At 40.6% G+C, this 19189-nt stretch overlaps 1 protein-coding gene across 6 annotated transcripts in view; it reads right to left on the reverse strand.

Moving 5' to 3' along the window:
- The window catches only part of sorcs1 (sortilin-related VPS10 domain containing receptor 1), a 344624-nt gene that overhangs the window by 35041 nt on the left and 290394 nt on the right, over positions 1–19189 (reverse strand). For all 6 annotated transcript variants that reach the window (XR_012599518.1, XM_074686239.1, XM_074686234.1 and 3 more), the window contains exons 13-16: positions 18933–19024; positions 18453–18560; positions 12619–12736; positions 7766–7899 (exon numbers count right to left, since the gene is read on the reverse strand). Coding sequence is in view for 5 of the 6 variants with exons in the window: in XM_074686239.1 (XP_074542340.1) it covers positions 7766–7899; positions 12619–12736; positions 18453–18560; positions 18933–19024 (452 nt within the window). In the remaining variant the exon portion in view is untranslated. The remainder of the gene's footprint in view (positions 1–7765; positions 7900–12618; positions 12737–18452; positions 18561–18932; positions 19025–19189) is intronic.

A 19189-nucleotide genomic window follows, 5' to 3' on the forward strand; every position in this document is an offset into this window, starting at 1 on the left:
TTAAACTGAATTTGTTTATTTTATATTTGGCCAAAACAATGATTTTTCTTTCCTACAAAATGCTCAAACTTTATGCTTATTTGATGGTTTATATGATATCAAAGAATTGTTGTATTAGTGTGCTTACTTCAAAGGTTTTTCTTTTTCTTTTTTTTTTTTTTTTTTTAACCTTGTTACAGCATTATAAGACAAATCTAACAAGAACACAGTCTACTTTAGGCAGTTTGTTGTTCCTTTTAAGTTGGGATCATTGAACCGCTAGACAAAAACTTGTCAATAGCTAAGTTTCCACTACACCAAGAATCGCGCAAAATGTAAAAATCGCAGTAAGAAAATGGTAATGGAAACGCCACATTTTCGAAAAACCTCTCAAAGTTTTACACCTCATGAGGTGGTTTTTCAGAAGTTTGGATAGTGAAGTTTCTCGCTAAAGTGCAATGCAAACACCTTTTACGCAAAAATGTCACGTTGTCATGTCAACGCACTACCCTCACCTCCTTGTACTTGTCCACTGCCACACAAACGGACTCTGGCAGGACGGCTGTGAGGTCAGAGAGCAGCAGGACGGAGGGGCGGAGGTCTGTGTGTGTGTGTGAGAGTATGTGAGCTAGAGATGATGATCTTCATACAGTGTTTTGTTCGTGCCTGTTTTGAGTTAGCGTGATCACAGCCGACAGTTTGAGCAGTGAATAAAAACACTTGTGTTCAAGAATCAGCATCATCATGAGTGCAGCGTCATGGGCATTGGACATGGACATTACGTTTTACTTTACCAAAGTTGTGCGCATTTCTGAATGTAATGGAAACACCAGCGAGGTGAAATCGTTCTTAAGCAAAACTTCAGAAATATGGCTTTTATTTTGCGAAAAAGTGTAATGGGAACACAGCTAATGACCTCACCAAATCAGCAAGTCTTGTGAAGATACTGTGCATTTTTTAGAACAGACTATTTTAAAACATTCACAGAAAGAGTCAAGGATTTCTATCACATATACGCAGGAGTGCAACATGTCTCGACACTCTGTACCCCTCTTTAAGGCTATAATGTGATACAAACTTCAGACTCACTAAGTATCTGAACTCAGATGAGGTGTTGTGATTAACAGCCTGTCAGCTTCAAACAGACTTCATATTGACGTCACAGCAGTTCTGAGCCACCTTGGTGCTTTCTACACACTGCAGAAGTTGTTTGTCCTACAAATGAAAAGGCAGAGCAGTACTGTGTCCCCCAAAATGATGTGAACAAATTGCTCCAATTAGAGCTACATGCACACAGATGCAAAAAGTGTTGTGATTGTTAATGAAAGCTATTAGGCCTGGTGATTTATGGTTTTGACTGTGCTTATTCCAACAGCTGCCTCACTCAAGAGACCAGCAGATCTGGGACCAAAGTAAGACAAAGATGCAGCATAAATACTGCTGATAACTCAAAGAAAGCAGACTGTGAGAAAAGGGATAAACATTCATTGTTATTACAGCAGTTAACTAAAAAAAAATCTAGTACAGACGTTTTTCTGCAAATAGTCTGACCTAACAGCGGTGAAAGATGTACAAAACACACTCATTAAGTAACCACACCTGCTGACATCCTCTGGGCCGAAGTGAAACAAAGAAAAACTTGAAGGTTCAGAAATGACTTTAAAAGGATTTACAGAGGATCTCAGAAAGTCCACTGCTGGATTTTTGGTCCTCTTGGTATGCTGCAACACCAAGGTCCACTGCATGCTTGGTAAACAGTACACACACACTCTCACACACACATGTTTAAGCAGCTGACTGATATTTATTTATCAGCCAAGGCCTCCATGAGAATCTGCCAGAGCTGCTCTGGAGGTTGTTTACCATGACGGTGATCTCTCATCTTTTAATCCCACTCTACAACCTAGCTTCCAAAAACCCCGGGATGAGCTGACGTGTATTTGCACTTACTATATACGACAGAGGCTGAGTACAGATGGCCAAACAAATGTATTAAAGTTCTGCTTCCTGATTTTTTTTTTCTCAAACTTTTTAAACTATCTTTTGTATCTGTAGCTGAAATCCACTACTAAAGATACAGATTTGCCTTCCTGGACTTGTGTTTATTCTGACATTAGTCTTGGCCCTACATTTAATCTCGATGTTTGCTGATAAAACTATAAAAGCACAAAAGTAGCAGCTGTTTACTTTCATTTTTTGTGTCTCTGTTGGGCTGGAATAACGGGCTTAAACTGCTTCCACAGCTCACAGCAAGAGCTGAATAGAGATATAAAACTACACAGTCGTGTACAGCATGTGAATACTTTTTCAGACACCTTTTACACCTGGTGTTTGAAAAGTAACTCGCAAACATTGGTAAAACTAACTACCTCTGGCTGTAAGAAATTAAGTCGAGGCAGACGTGCTAATATAGAAAAAGCTGACATTACAGCTTTAATAAACATGTTACAGCACTGTTTAGACAGAATTTCAGGTTTGAAAAGCTAATTTTTCTACCAATTAACTCTGTACAAGAGACATTTTTTTTAATAACTCACCAATCTTTACCCACTCAAATTGGTATAGAGGGATTATCAGGGTAGGTCATCATAAAGATGCGCACTGATTTTGACTGAAGAAGCAGCGTTTAGCTCCATTCATTTATTCAGACGAGTTAGCGTTTTTTTAAACACTAAATTCAAACTGTAAGCAGCATCAAAAATTTCTGCTTGTTCTGTGGTCAGTTTTTAGAAACGATACTGTACAACAGAGGCAACGTCTATCAAGTTTGGACGGTTACAGAGCAATCAGTGTTTTGGAGTTTGTAGCGTCCATGCTAACTGATGCCTCTCAACCAACAGTATCAATGATTAACAATAGACTGTATAAAACATGCCGACGTCACCTGTTTGTTTCTGAAACGGAAAATGAAGCACTTCGGCTATAGCGGCCATATTGGTAGTGGCAACAGCTTCACGTTCAGCCATGAGGCGCCTGTCGGTCACGTGACCCTCAGCTGTGTCTATCATTGGGGGAGCTCGCAATCTTAATATCCTCTGAACGACCGTGTTAGAAAAAAATTCACCCCCCCGTATAGTGGGTGCCGATAGTAAAATTAGAGACTCAGACAGAGACGTTTTTTGAACCAGGCTGTAAATATTTTAATTTCTGCTTTGAAAACGCCTTTTTTTGGCTTGGTGTGTATGTGACTTCCGGTACTTCCATAGACAGTCTCAAACAAACACTCGAGAAACAGCAGATTTTAGCACTTCTTCATTGTCTAATATTCTTAGACCGGAGGTTGCTGCTTGTGGTTAACAGCCGAGAGTCACCAGTTAACAGGGTCACACTATACACTGAAACACCAGCGACGTCTGCAGCTGTAAATGTACCCTCTTAATCCAACTTCAGTTAACCAAGTTTGACCACAGATTTTATATCCTCTGAAGTCATATTATGGCATATTCAAGCTATTAACCAGTCTGATTAGTAACCCTGAAATAAACAACAATTAATATTGACACATGTTTACGTCCTTGAATTTCACAGTCTGGTCAGTGTCCACGGAGTTGTGAGCATCAAGTGATAGTGGTGTGTTTAAACTCCTCTATGGGTGTACACGCTGGACTTCTCTACTGTCCACCTAATATCTGTCCACCTGCTGATCTCTTCCATCCACCCCAGTTCTCCACAAACCAGGGAGCTGTTTACCATCCATCAAAAGGATGATATTAGTTTAATAATTGTGTTTTTTGGTGTTTAACTCCTTCTCGTTGCTTGACAAGCAATTATACTCCACACTGCTTCTGCAGTCAAAATGTGCGCACATCTGCCATCGTTGATAAACAAATAATACATCTATACATCAGCATCACAACATGGGGCTTGCAGATAAAGGCTTTGAAACAGAGAAGTGACATTGGGACCCCCTTTGAAAACAAGATGCTACGCCTCAAGGGGACTGAATAAACTGAAATCAAATCGAACTGATTTACATCACAGTGATTACATCTCTATGTATTAAAGTCTACACTTTAAAAATGCAATGCAAAAGTTAGCCTCATCCCACCTGAGGATGGATGACTTCTTATCCACTGCCTAAAATACATTTCCCTTCAGGTCAGAGCTGTGTCCAGCTGTTCATGCATTGTAAGCAGCCATTTCTTTTTTTCTGACTTATAAATTTAAGTGTCTGCAGCAATGTTAATGCAGCTGCTGAATAATGTTTCTGAGCGTGTGTGGTGAAATTTATCTTGCACCTTGTTTCATTTCAATCAGACGGCTCGTGTTGTTTTGTTGGGAAGCTTTATTGCAGCAGCACAAACTGTTTGTTTCTGGCATCCGAGCCTCGACCTCATTCCTCCTCACAGATTTATTTTACACGCAGGACCTGGAGGAGTGATGAGATAATATCTTAAAGCCCCTACAGTCAGAGCCTGCAGGTGGCGGGGCTGAAAGTTTTGGTGCGGCACAATGTGGAAAAGGGCAATGATGACAATGACAGAGCAAAAATAGGAGAGACCAGACGTGTTGTGGTTTAAAATAACCGCCACATTTGTCATGTGATGGTCGACCGTGAAATTAGTTGCTCACAGGTGTGGCATCATAAAGAGTTATAACATAAAGAAAATTCAAAGACAGTTTAAATACTTTAAATTTAAACGGTTATTTTTGAGACTTTTAGCCGACCTATGGGCTAGGTCTGCTCATGGGGCGTCTTCTCTACCAACTGAGCAAATCCATGCCCCCAATTTTAATATAATTTAAAGTGCATGCTGAAAAATTTAGATGTAGGGATCTTTGACTTTCTTTTTAAATCCAGACTGGGAAACTAACAATATACAGAACAGTTGTTCCATGTGGAGGGAGACACACTGGCTCTGTCTTATAATGTAAAATTCATCACGGATTTAGGCTGCAGCAGCTCATTTAAAACAGGAACTCTGAGGTTTAATATTGCATTCTTATGTTAAAGTTTAAGGGAGCTTTTCAAGCGACATATTAAAAAAAGAACAGGCAGAATGAAAGCGGGTGAGATTGCGTCATCTTAACTTTTTGACTCTGTCAGAATCAGACCCCCCTGGGCCAACTTTTACTGTGACTCATCAATAGTTGTTTTCATTAAACCCGCCCTGCCTGTCAACACCCACATAACTCAAACTTTATGCATCACTTTGGAAACTCAGTTTTGCATTGTGGAGTCTTTGGACCTCATTCACCCTAATTTGAGAAGATTATCTTAAATTTGTTCTTAGGAGTTTTTTTGAAGAGGATTCAGATCCTTGAGCCTGCTCTTTGAGAAGCAGAATTGTCCCCAGAAGTTTGAGGCTAGTGTTCTCTTCCAAGCAGAAAGAAAAGCTCCTCCGGTGCCCATTGAAAGGCAGGCTGCAATAATTACGCAGAAATGAACACGGATGTAAAATAATACTGCTAGTGCTAACAAAAATTCAAACCGGTTTTGTACATACTTTGAGTCATTTTTTTTTTTTAAGTTTAGTTTCCTTAAATGTGAGTACTATTCAATACAATATATAATAAACTATTTAGCTTTTTTTTTTTTTTTTAAACTATATTTACTACTTTTGCTCCTGTGTTTGTCTGAAGAATCCTATGTGTAACCTCAGCCGCATGTTTACATGTAACCTTAGCCGTAAGATGCCTGTAGCATGTCAATGCTAACTGGTGCAAGGCCTGATGTCTTCCCACAAGGTGAGGAGAAGGAGGTGAGGTCGATGTGCTGGTTCTCAGATGTGAGCTAAGAAGTGACGACATGGACCTGTCCATCCATCCATCCATCCATCCATCCATCCATCCATCCATCGTTATTGGGAACATAAGATCTATCTCCAATAAGATGTACAAGCGAGCTGTGCTAACCCAGCAACAGAGGGCATACCAGAGGGCAGAGTAGCATCATGCTATTCACAGACATGGCTAACGATGCAAATACCGAACACATACTCCACATTGGAAGAGCTTCACCTGCTGTGAGCAAACAGGATCCAGGAGACAGAGACTGAACAGACTGCTGAAGAAGCTCAGTCCTGGACCCTGTGGAGGTAGAGACTGGCTGAACTGGACAGTGATGGACAAGCTGTCATCATCTTTTTTCTTATGGACCTTTTTGCACTTTCTATACACTTTCTTACTTTTGTTTTGACTCCTCCTGAATTTCCCCCCAGGGATACATAAAGCTTTTTCTATTCTTTTATATTCTATTCTATTCTATTCTATTCTATTCTATTCTATTCTATTCTATTCTATTCTATTCTATTCAATTCTAAAGCTGCTGGAAGTAGATAATATATAGGCTTATTCATTAAACTCAGTAGCAGTTCCAGTTTAAATAAAAACTGATAACTTCAATAGTGTCACTTATTTGTAGGAGGCTGTAGAATAAAAGAGTTCAATGTGGGGAAAACCCAAGATGGAAGATCTGATTTAATTTCAGAATAAAAAAAATGTTTTCTTTTCAAGATGGATCAATATTCAATTTGACCATTTATCAGTTATCTGATGTAACTCTATCGTTAGAACACTCAGTGCTGTGCTCGTAGGCCTTTAGCTGGCTGATAAAGATACATATACCAAGGTAAAAAAAAAAAATTTACTACTCAACTCTAATCTACTCCACTCTACTCTATTCCACCCTACCATTACAGTCTGCAGTTAACAGGAAAAAAAATAGATTGAAGTGAAGCAGAGTACTTTAAAACCACACTTGTGTGTGGAAGAGTGCTGTTGAAGGTTTTTTTTCTGGTCTTAGTTCAGAGAAAAGAAACTTGAAAAATAAGATTATCAGACACTTGAAAAACTTTATTCAAGGGTTTTGCGAACAGACATCTCCTTGAAAAGAAAAAGTTTGATGAATGAGACCATAAGATGCTTATCCTGATGGCTTTAAACCATGAAATAAGACAGTGTCAAGGTTTGTTTGTTTTGTTGTTGTTTTATCTAATTTATTTTGTTCCTTAAGAGTTTTGTTTCTCTTAGAGCATGAAAAAAAGTATTCTTTTTTTTTTCCAATTTTTTGATTGTTTTTTTTCAGACTTGTGCACAACGTGAACAATTCTAAATTTAACTCTTTAAACACTAAAGTCCCCCAGGTCGCACTGCAACAAAAGGCTAAAAAAAATACTTCAATCATTACTCTCAATCAGGGGCATGATGAATACCATCTCTGATCAAATTTCATAAGTGTTCCCTTTATCATCACTCCAGAGCGATTCAAGAAGATGTTTTAGTTGCAGAGAAATACCTTATTTTATTTTATTATTTTTTTAAGCAGAAACCCATAAAAGCGGACAGGGCTTAAAGGGTTACTGAAAAAAAAAAGAAAAATAAGAAAAATATTTTCACACGTTTTATTTTTGTATATCTTTTGTATATAAAAAATGACCACTGCAGTCACCACTTTGCACTAAAGGGTCAAAGTTAGGCCCTTTTGTGTCAAATTAACTGTATAAGCCTTAATGGACCCAGGAAATAAGATTCCAAGATTTGACCAGGAAACCCTGAAACTTTTGGCGATAAGTGATGTTTTTATGTGAAATAACATGAATGTGTCCCTGTAAGTCCATGAGATAAAGGACACCTGGAGTGACAGATTGGAGCCTGAGTGAGCCCCTAACAGCCTTGAAAATGATTACCAGGCAGACTCACGGTTATATGGTGGGTCTCTTGTCCTGTAAAAGATGTCTTGAGACCAGATCTGACTGGGGAACTGACTTGAGCTGACAGAGATGTTTAACTTTTCTTTAAACCACAGACTGGTTGAGAGCATCATGACTAAAGAAATGATACTCACCATTCAAAATCAGCCTCGGTACAGTCACAAGGGCCCGATGTCATCGAGACAGAGTACGTCTTTCCCATAACGCACCTGGATGTGGGCTTCAGCTTCCGGTAGATCCTTTTCACTCCCATGAGGCACGGCTCTCCCTGTGAGGTTGATTCCAACAGAGAGAAAAGTCACACAAAGTGAGTTTAAAAAAAAAAAAAAAAGAGCCACTGGAACTTGCCACCATAAATAATTTACACGATGCAACCAAGCATGTGTGCATCTGTGGGTGTGTGAAGAGCAGCGCTGCCTTCCTTCGGCTCGTCGTGCATTCCTGTTCAGCAAATATTTACGGGATTTGTGCTGTGTGGTGTGCTAAACTAAACAACTGTTCCTCCATCACAAGTGTCAAACCTGAGAATGTGCTGCTTGAGTTATTCTTTAAAGAGTTTCTCTCTTTTTTTTTTTTGAGACATGGAGAGGAAGGAATGAGAAGGCACTTCAGTCACAGAAGCTGCCTGCAACCAATCCATTTTTAGACATGTATCTATGCGTGGGAAGTGAATCTACAATCAGGTGGAATGCAACAAAGATGAGAGAAAAACAGAAGTCTGACTCCACATCCTGCCTAAACTTCTGTTGTTTCCATCAGCAGCAGAACTTTCTGTCTTTGCGCATTAGGTGTCACTAGTGAGATGCTTAAAAACTGAGCCGTTACACATTGTCCTCAACTTCTCCACTGAAACAGAAACAGTACCCTTTGTTTGAGGTAATGCAAAGCTTTTTTTTTTTTCTCTCTCTGACTGGGACCTATGAGACGTCTACATTTAGGCAGGTTATTCCTGTAATTGGCTTGGACTCTTGTCATCTTCCGTGCTCCGTGTTTTGATCATCAGCCTGCTCAGAGCATATGCTTGTCTCAACCAATAACAGAACTGGGACATGAATAAAGGCACGCTGGCTCCGAGTCAGGTCCGGACAGGTTGAGGGGTATTTGTGGAGGTTTAATGTATGCATGGAGGGGGGGCAGAGCTGGTCCATGGGGCTCTTAGAGCATCAGCAGCAGTCTGCAGAGAATCTGTATGAGATCTCTGGGTACTGAGAGACGTCCAGCTCCAGTCCACTCACTCCTCTAAGAGCAGAGCTGGTCAGCCAGTGATCACACATTACCCTGTCAGTGATGACGAGTGTGTGATCAAGGAGCCCTGCTCCAGCTCTGCTCTGTACTTTGGAGGCACTGAGAAGATAACAAGCTCAAAAAAAAAAAAAAAAAAAAAAAAAAGACTTTAGACGTTTTGACTTCCATGAAGGAACTGACAACTTCCTTTGGAAACGACTCCTACACTGAAAACTTTAATCCTCTTTGGGTATTTTGTTTATGCAGCAGAATGAAGGTGTGTCAATAAGCTAAGACTGCTGACAGGAGATAAATAGGCTGAGCCTGATTTCACCCCCTTTGTGTTACCTTGAGCATTATATTTACTCTGTACAATCTTCTTTCGCTGCCAGATTTCTATATGCTCCCTTCAAGTGGCCTCAGGCTGTCCAAACAAAGACAAATCTAAAGTAGTGTCCATAACATAAGCCATACCTTTTTATTGTGTAGAGATAGAAAACAACCCCAGAGGCTGCGATAAAGTCGTTTTTAAAAGGTTCCCAATGAACGCTTTTCTGCAGGAGGTGGTCGGTCTCTTGGCTTAAGGTGGCTTCATGTTAGCTGATACTTACTGACGGTTGTCTCAGTCTTTTGTAACAAATCTGGATGATTCTGATCTGGATTCAAATTAACTATACTATACCAACACATAGACCAATCTCTCCCTCCCTCTCTTTTAAACATTTCAGCTCATTTTGGACAAATGTATGATGAAAAAAGCAGCTCCACAAGTTTCATATGACATTTAGACTGTTTTTGATTGATGTGCATGTGGAGTTTAGTGGGACAGTGACAAAAAAGGGTTGGTATCAAAAATAGGCTCAAACATGTAAAAAACATGTGAGAAGTTTGTTCAAATGCGTGGTTTGCATTTCTGTTAGTGTCAAAGTATTTTTGCATTTTTGCACTTTGACTGTTTTAAAGGAGGCTGTGAGGAGTTTGAAAGTGATCTTGAAAAAGTCTCCCATCTAGATATATGCCTGACTGTAATCCGCACTTTAAAATTAGATTACCAGCACCAAGTTGACCAGGACCGGATTGATTTACGGCACGTCAAGGTCTCTACGACAACACCACGCTGGCTGACAAAGTTTTGTTGCGCGAAAAGATAAAACACAGAGAGATCTGTGTTTTTCTCGACTAAAAACGATTTCTGTGATTAATTTTGTAGTGATGGTGGACACTGGAGCCAAACTATCAGACAGAAAAGGACAGAAGAGCAGAGGAAAGATAAACAGGAGAGAGATTGAGCACGAGCTAAAGGCTAAAGGCTAAACTGTTTGTGATAATGTTCACTACGACCCACAGTCAGCAGTTTTTCTGCAGTGGTCTGTTCAAACTTGAGAGTCTATCAATAAAATGAAGAGTGAGGTTGCGTTAGCTCTGATTGGTAGATGACTGGCAGGACATAACCAGGATTCACTAACGTTACACATTACCGACATGTGTCAGAGCACCAGGCAGAGCTAAATATAGCCAGCTACTAAACTACATACAAACTGACAGTGTTAACTTGTTGTCACGTTAGTCTACAGATACATCAGAGCACCAAGCTGCCGATAGTGCAACATATAGCCGGCTACTTCAATGTTTGCTCATGTTTCAAACCGTATCGCTAAGTAACTATACTGATAAATACTTTACCTCAGCCTGTAGTATCAAGTAAAAAGTTGTCTTGAACAAAGACAGCTTGTTTTGATCCAATCTCTGTTTCATCTTTAAGCTGCTGTGACCCTAGTACATTAATACAAAACAGTAAACCAATAAGTAGGACTCTGCAATTCCATTTCCACCGTGTCTGTTCTTAATACCCTGTACAGGCACACAGTGATGCTGCCACATCCTGTAGTTTTGTGTTGGTTCTGTCCCTCTACTCCTGCAGGTGCAGCTCTGGGCCTCCCTGCAGCAGGTTTTTGGGCATACCTGCTCCTGATGGGCAATCAGGAGCAGGTATGCCAGAGGGTCTTCGGCTACCTGTGTGTTCCTACATCTCCAAGAGACTTGAGCTCAGTCCTTAAGTTGAAAGAATTTAAAATGGGTAAAACTAGAAACTGTAATATGTTTAAACATAATGAGGTATGAAAAATTCACCAACCATTTGTTTTTGTTTTTTTTAACTAGGCTGCCAACATGTTTATTTTGGGGTCAATGGAGCCTTCTTTGAATGGTTGTGTAAATGATTTTTTATAGACAACTCAAGTGGACTCTAAATGTACTGCAGTTTTAGCACTTTGACATAGACTCCATATTTTAAGAACAAGGGTTGCTGCTTGTACCAGAAGACTGCGCAACAAACACAAGACAGGAATAATGATGTTGACCTGATAGGGCTGTGTATTTATAAGGTTTTAGCGATTCCAATGCCTTATCAATCCCTGCTTATCGATCCAATTCCTTATCAATTCTCTTATCAATTCTCACTACGGAAAAATAAGAACTATGTGATTACAGATATAGTAAAAAAGGTCCCTTTATTTATATTTTTTTCTTTTGTTTCAATGATAGTTATTATTATATTTATTTATTTATTTATTTATTTATTTATTTATTTATTTATTTATTTATTTATTTATTTATGTTAATTATGTTAATTAGTTAAAGCTGTATCCTTTCAATCCTGTATTTCTAATACATACATAGCGAGTGCCCTGGTCGGGGCATCCCATTCTAAAACATCTGGACACACCCCTGCATGTCAGCGCAAATCTCTCTGCAGGTACGTTATGTTGCTTCGCTCATCAAAAGATAGATTTATGCTGAACAGAGGGTTCAACTCGTGGATTAGAGGGAGTTACAACGCAAAATGGGACTTTACTTTCCCCAGGTAAGAGTCAAACAACTCCCCAAGCATGCAACGCGTCTCTGTCTCCTCTGTTCTCCGCAGTCATAAACAGGATGAGCGCAGACGTTTGTCACAAAACACTCAAAGGGCGCGTAAAAATAATAAAAGCCGTTATAGAAAGTTGTGCTCTACAAAGCCAGCAGTGTGCCTGGACATATCGTTGGCTTCTAATCCCTCACAGACCGACATGTCAGTCCAAGACCCATCGAGAACGGGAGACCCCGAGAGCAAGACAAGACCGAGACCAAAGACTGTCGAGGCCGTGACAAGACCGAGACCACGAAAAACTGGTCCCGAGACCAAGACCGGTCTCGAGAACTACAAGCCTAATTCCCGCATCGTCTTTTTTTGGTGAAATATAGCCACACCTTGGACCGTTTAGCGCGAGCCGGCGACATCTCTTCAACTGAGAGGTCTAGCAGCAACAACAAAAAGCACATGGAACGACGACACCGTAAATTGCTTGTGGGGTGCGTTTGTTTGCTGTGTTAGCACACCTCAGGAGGAATCGATAGGGGAACCGAAATGGAGTTTTACTAGCAATTCCAAGGAATTGGTTAACTGCGGACCCGGTTCCAAATTAAAACTGGTTATCGATGCGCAGCCCTATGACCTGACCTGAAGACAGAAGCTGCTAATATTAGCCATGTTCAGTAAACCTAGCCGTGTTGGAAAAATTGTGCTTAAATTGACTTTCCCTCTAATTTTTTGCTTCCCTTTAGAGCCATTTGCTGATAAGGATTTCATGTCAATCAACTAGAAAACCTGTCACTTTTGAAACATATCTGGTAGATGTACTAAAATAGGTAATGGTTACTTTTAATCAGCAATGCAATACAAAAAGTCATACTCAAGAGATTGATGATGCCAAAGCATGTGTACCTGGTTGTGCAGGTGCCACGTCTGATAATCAGCCTCTGTACACCTCCTGTTGAAGATGGACCTGAAGTCTATTTTCACCAGCTGCCACTCCGAGCGATGACTGACATGACCAAATATCCTGGAGAGAAACACAAAAACAGTCCTTGTTACACACAAAACATGCTGCAGATCCTGAGATACCAAGGTGTTATGACCCCAGAAAATGCTGGTGGTGCTTGGCAGTAAAAGCATTCGAGAAAGAAGCAAAGGGAAAGAAAGAGAGGCTGTGAGGGCCTAAAGTACAAAAAATTCTCTGAAATAAGATATGTTATTTCTCCTCTCTGAGTATAAAAGCCACCAATATTAAAGGGATAGTTACGTTTTTTTTTTTTGAAGTGGGGGTGTATGAGCTCTATGTGACCACTAAGGACATTAGATACAGGAGAAAGTTGTCTCCTCTCCCTCAGTAAGACACAATCTGTAATCGCTGGTGACGAGGAAATAGGCGCTAACAGGGAGAGGTGGTACCAAATTCAAAGGCTATTTTCTCTGCCTACAAGAACTAAAATCAAAAAGTAATAGCACAGTTAAAGAGTACGCTACATGAAATATTTTTTTTTAAGTGCATTAAGTCTTCGGAAATATCAACATTTATCCGGACCTAACTACAAACCCGGATGTTTTCTCTGTGTTCCTTTCAGTCGACATCTGTAGCAGCTCCTCTTCTGTGTACTCCGGTTCATACGGGTATCCTTTTGGTTCCAAAGTGAATGGAACTTCATTGTCGCTGTCATAGTCACTCATTTTGAATGTCCTACGCTGCCTCACAATCCTTAGAGTACAAACAAAAGAATTACGATATTTGATCAAACCTACACGAGGCTACAACCAGCGCCCGAAGCGTAGCTTGTTTACATTCCCTACAGCTGAAAGGAGGAGGGGGGACGGAGCGCACTAGCACTGCGCGGAAGGACACATGACCAGTTAGTTAGATCCAGATAAATGTTTAAATTTCCGAAGACTTAATGCACTTAAAAAATATTTTATGTAGCGTACTTTCAAACTGTGGTATTACTTTTTGATTTTAGTTCTTGTAGGCAGAGAAAATAGCCTTTGAATTTGGTACGGTCTCTCCCTGTTAGCGCTTATTTCCTCGTCACCATTGACTACAGTCTGTGTCTTACTGAGGGAGAGGAGACAACTTTCTACTGTATCTAATGTCCTTAGTGGTCACATAGAGCTCATACAACCCCACTTCAAAAAAAACCTGAACTATCCCTTTAAAGTATCATTACAACACATTTCAGCCATGTGACCAGTGTTTAAAGCTGAGACAGAGCCTGCAGGTGGATGCTGGGTTGATGTTGGGGCTTAAAGTTTGAGCACAGCACTGGTGCAGTGCAGAGGAAAGGCAGAGACTGGGAACCTTTCAGCTAGAGGAGGATATGATCGCAGGGTGACTGTGAGAATGACACATGTCAAGAGTGAAGACACTGCAGCTCGGAAGCTGGAAGAATATACTGCATACATACATTTTTTTCAGTTTGTCTGTGTGACCCTTATGGAAAATAATATATGATATAATTATGATGATGATAATCTACCAGGAGCCAAGGTAGCTCAATAAAAAGCATATGATAGGAGTTATGCATTTTAAGATTCTAACCTCTTTGTTATTATGCTTTTTGCTCACATTTTCAGTAGTCTAGATTATTTCTTCTAAGTAACAGGGGGTTTGAAGCAAAGAGAGTTTTGCACCTGCACAGGAAAAGCAGAACAGTCTGCAAACTTTGAATGAACTGTTTGAAAATCACCCGGCTTCAGAAGCCACAAACAGGATATAATCAGCAGCTAGGCAGCTTCTCTGTGTGAGCCAGCACAGACCTGCAGAAGATACTGTGTTCTCTGTGTTCTCTGTTGTCTGACTCCTTTGGGAAGGTAATCATTCCTGACGTAACTAAACTCTCAAAGATGCATTGTTCAGCTTCGTATTCACTGAAGTTCCAATCTCCAGGCCCAGCTCTTTCTTTGGATGAGTGACGTCTGTCATTTGCACAGTAATTCAGCGAACCTTAAGAGTTATATCAGAGAGTTCCTGATTACGTTAAAATTTTTAGCCTTTTGGAATAATTCAGAAATTCACCCAGAGCAGTTTTAGTAAAAAAAAGATAGACATTAGCTAGAAATTTCATTCCTTCAAAAGCTGAGAGCGGATCATCCACCACTGAGGAAATAAGAAGGCCCTTTAGTTAATAAAAAGCCTTTAAGGGGAGAATGAAACTTTTCTACTCTCTATAGATGATCTAAGAGGGAGGAGTCAGCTGTGAAGCCTCTCTTAAAAAGGGCTGTGAGGAGTATTTGCTTTGTTTTGATTGCAGTGCCACTGGTGGCTGGAATCGGTACTGTTTTTCTGGGATAAAGACTCCATTTCCCATGAGCACCATCATCCTCTGTTATAAAGACGTGACTCTTGCCGAGGTGCGCATTTGTTCTGAAGAGCAGATCTTCTTTTAAACACTACTTTTCTTTGTTCAAGACATTTTTTTCCCAGGATGCAAAGCAACAAGGTAGTGAATTTATTTGTGCAATAATATAAATGGCACCTCAAAATCTTAGACAGAAAAAAATTATTCTATCTCTTCTGTCTCTTGCATTATGGGACACATGGCATGCATGCTCAACATCTTGAAAGGTACATTTGTTCAGAAAAAATGCCAGTAGCCCAGTGCAGTGCTTTGTCATGTGTATCAATGGTCTGTAAAACAAGCTAAGCAGAACCCAGACATAGTAGGAAATTTCATAAAATCCTCCCCTAGACATATTTCAGGACCAAAAAGGAGGACATGTCCAGGTGAAAGAGGCGGTATAGTCATCCTGGTTTAACTGACTCTCTGTCGTTCATTGTTTGGAGCATGTTTCTGCTATCTCACTGTCTGTCTGCTAACAGTTCATCTCCTCTGAAGCTTTCTTAAGCTTTACAATGCTTTGCAAATCTTCTTCTTCTTCTTTTTTTTAATCTTTACAAATATACTTCTTCACTTTTGGTGGAACACACATTCTTTTGGCATTCCCCAGATAGCAAAATTGATAGAACTGACATTGTGATATTGTCAGGCTGAAGATTGGAATCAACATTGACGTCGGATGTTGAAAAAAAGCATTGAAAGTGCTCGCTTTGATCATCATGAGTTTCCAATCAGTTCTTACAGAGTCAACCTTGATTCAACTATGATATAATTAGCATCTAAAGAATGTAGAACTGTATCAGCAATGATCAAACTACATATATGCATTGTATTATACATCTAAAAATATAATGTTGTTATTAATAAAGTTAACGCACATGTCTAATGTTTTTTATACATTGCTCATACAAGCAACAGACTCCTAAATTCAGTTCCAGACAGCTGGTCCGTGCCATGTGGAGCACAGACAGCCCATGACCCCTGCAAGACATCTCAAACTACAACTGGATTTCATACTAAATGTCATTAAAGGTAGAGTCTGCAGGAGCTTTCAAAAAAAAAGAAGTCAACTTTTACAGGAATAATCCGGCTCGGACTTCTGGGCCTCTATATGTGTGCATGTCAGTGTGTGCCTTGAACCCTATCCTCTGCCTGTATGTTGATGTTTTGGTTTAATCGGGAGGTCTCTGGGTGGAGACAAACGTGGTTACTTCAGACAATCACAGAGCTTCCAGTGCACAAGTGACTTTGTGAGTTGATTAGCAAGTGGATAAAGCTATCCTGAGTGGCTAAAATAGTGGACATAGCACAGAAGATGAAAAACACAACCAGTGCTACAAGTGAAATAAACACCAAACAGATGAAGCTTTATATTAAACAAAGGTGAGGCTTGGCTCGACTTTCACCCGCTTTCAGGAACTTGAAGAGCAGCATGAGATAAAGAGTGACGCAAGTTAGCTTTGTGCTAACCAGGTATGCGTCAAAAACCTGTGATTAGCTTGCGCTTACATGCCAAGTCAGGAGCACGGCTCGAGATGAGAGTCTCTCCCATGGAGAAACATGATGCTACAGGTGATTGCTGAGCTAGTGAGTGTGTTCACATAGTCACATTTGATGGCTGAGGGTGTGTGCTGCAGCTGGCACTGAGCCAAGGAGAAGGAGCCCAGTTTGTGTTTGTGTTTTTCAACCTCAACCAAAAATAACCAACCTGACCATAATAAAACATTTAATTAACGTGTTTTGCTATCTGGGTAGAAACTAGTGACTACAACTCTTTGCACTGGAAAGCTTTGTAACCCTAAAAAAAAAAAAAAAAAAAAACGTGAACCAAAATGTTTCAAGGGAAAACTTTTCATGCCTAACTTAAAAAGTGACTGTGAAGACTTAATTCCAAGGAATCAATGGGTTGGTCATACCATGTCTTGTCTGACCTCGAGTGAAGACAGAAAGCAGTCAGGTTTTGGACAGGGCTGTACTTCTACACATACAGTGAAAGAAACTGTTATAAAACAGAAAACCTTGAAGCATTCTCATCTCCTCTTTCACTTCCACTGAATGAAATTAAAAGGTGCAGCCTTTCCTGTTACAATATGTGAGGAAGTGAAGTGGCGGGTAATTAAACTAGCCACACAAATACTCAGTTGCTGTTTTTGTTGTATGAGCTGCTTTTAGCAGATGAAACACCCATGAAAGAAGGATAAGATGTTCAGTCAACAACCTTGAATTTTTAACATTTTTTTTCTTGTCTTGTTCCAGGAAAAAAGTTTGAGCTTATATGCAGTTCTTCTGAAAAGCTGAATCATTTTGAATCTACATATTTTTCAGTGGTCAAAACAAAGCAGAAACCAAGGTTATGAGACTAACTAGATAAATATTCCATCTCCAGCTAAATAGAGTGGGTATGTTTTCTGCACTGACCCCTCACCATTCATATCACAACATATTTATCACAATCAATCCGTCAATTAGCTCTGGAAGCACTAGGCCATGACAGGCACTTACTGGAAAAACAAGTACAAATTGATAAGAAAACACTGCATGATGGTCTTATGAAAACTAATGGTGCTTCGTGCCGCAGAGAGGCTCCATGCAGGAGGAGAAGTGAGTGCAGACCTCCCTGTGCTGTCTTTTCACTGCCCCCTTCCTCCTCCCACTCCCTTTTCTTCTTGTGTGACTCTTGTGGTGCACTTTCTCCCCCTCTCCGCCTCTCCAGCTGTGGCCTATCACTCTCCTGTAGAGCCGACTTCTGCGCCGACTGTCACTCTGTCATTTGTGGCAGATGTCATAAAACATTGATGTAATGGCTGTGGAAACCCTTTGCCAACACATCCCTGAGTCCTACAGGCTCTGCTGCAATGTGGAGAAGGGCCGTGTCATGCCATATGCATGCACGCAGCTCGAATGATAAATGTAACAGAAGACAAAAGAAGGCTTCACAAATCTGGTTTCTGAGGACACAGAGAATCAAAGTCCTGCCTAAATTTGAATGCCGTTAAAACTTTTCCAAAGCAAAGTTTCTTGTCTGTTTTCTCAGGAATTTTTTGATCATTTTTGAGCATTTTTTTTTCTTTCATGTTCTTCAAAATGGACAGTCACGCTGTCGCTTGCTGCGAAAGCATTGATCTCCTGTGATCATAATCTGGAGACAGCCAGTTTTGATGTTGGGCAGACCTTGAGAAAAATCTTTTTATTCATGAAAAGGGAAACAGTCGGGCAGTCAGGAATGCTGAATCAAGCAGGCTTAGATGTGAAAGCAAAGGAGTGGTGACTGGGGTTAAGATGGAGGAGAGCACACACTCACACATCGACACACAAACGAAGACGTGCACAATGTGTTGCTTTGTTTTCCTTTGTGTGATGGACAGACTTCCATGTTGACAAATCACTCACGTCATGATGAGCGTCTCCTCGCCAGGTTCGCCCAGCACCCCATCCACGAACAGAGGACTGTTGGTGAAGCTGTACTTGTTCCACTGGCGCCCTTCGTCAAAGCTCAACCTGGGAAGACAAACAGCAGTCACATGCGCCAGCGACACTCACTTCCCCCGTGACTGTGTGCACAAGCTAATGACCCTGAGAGTCGTCTAACATCTTTATTTCATATTCAGCACAGGACTACCGCGCTCTGCTCACTGAGCACTGATCAGTGGAGCCAGACTCATTATGGCTTCAAACACGGAAAGGTGAAATTGAATGACAATTGTCAAAGCTGGCTTCTCCATGGCTGCTGGGTTTTTCCAGCCAGAGTGATATCATCCTGCAGTCTGGAGACAAACTCATTTGCCTTTGTTTGACTAACTTAAGACTAGAGCTTCCTCTGAGAGAATTAGTCACGCTGTGACAAATGGCGTCTCTGTCATAATGACTCACCACAGGTGTCGGATGGGAAGCGGAGTGTGTCTTATTGCCACTAAGGCTCCTCCTTGGTCGAGATACAGCACGGCGTACTCCTCATTGAAGATCTATAGGGACGCACAAAAGAAAGAAGGCTCACTCTGTGGAGGCTTATTAGCCGTGTATATGTCGGACACATGTCTGCTCACCCTCTCTGCATCATTAAAGGGGGCTAAGCCATAATACACCACACACACATTCACACAGACCCACATAAAGTATACATCACAGTT

This window comes from Halichoeres trimaculatus, unplaced genomic scaffold, assembly GCF_033239565.1.
Source record: "Halichoeres trimaculatus isolate MK-OKI-2021-1 unplaced genomic scaffold, fHalTri1.1 fHalTri1_scaffold_2, whole genome shotgun sequence".
Lineage (NCBI taxonomy): Eukaryota > Metazoa > Chordata > Actinopteri > Labriformes > Labridae > Halichoeres > Halichoeres trimaculatus.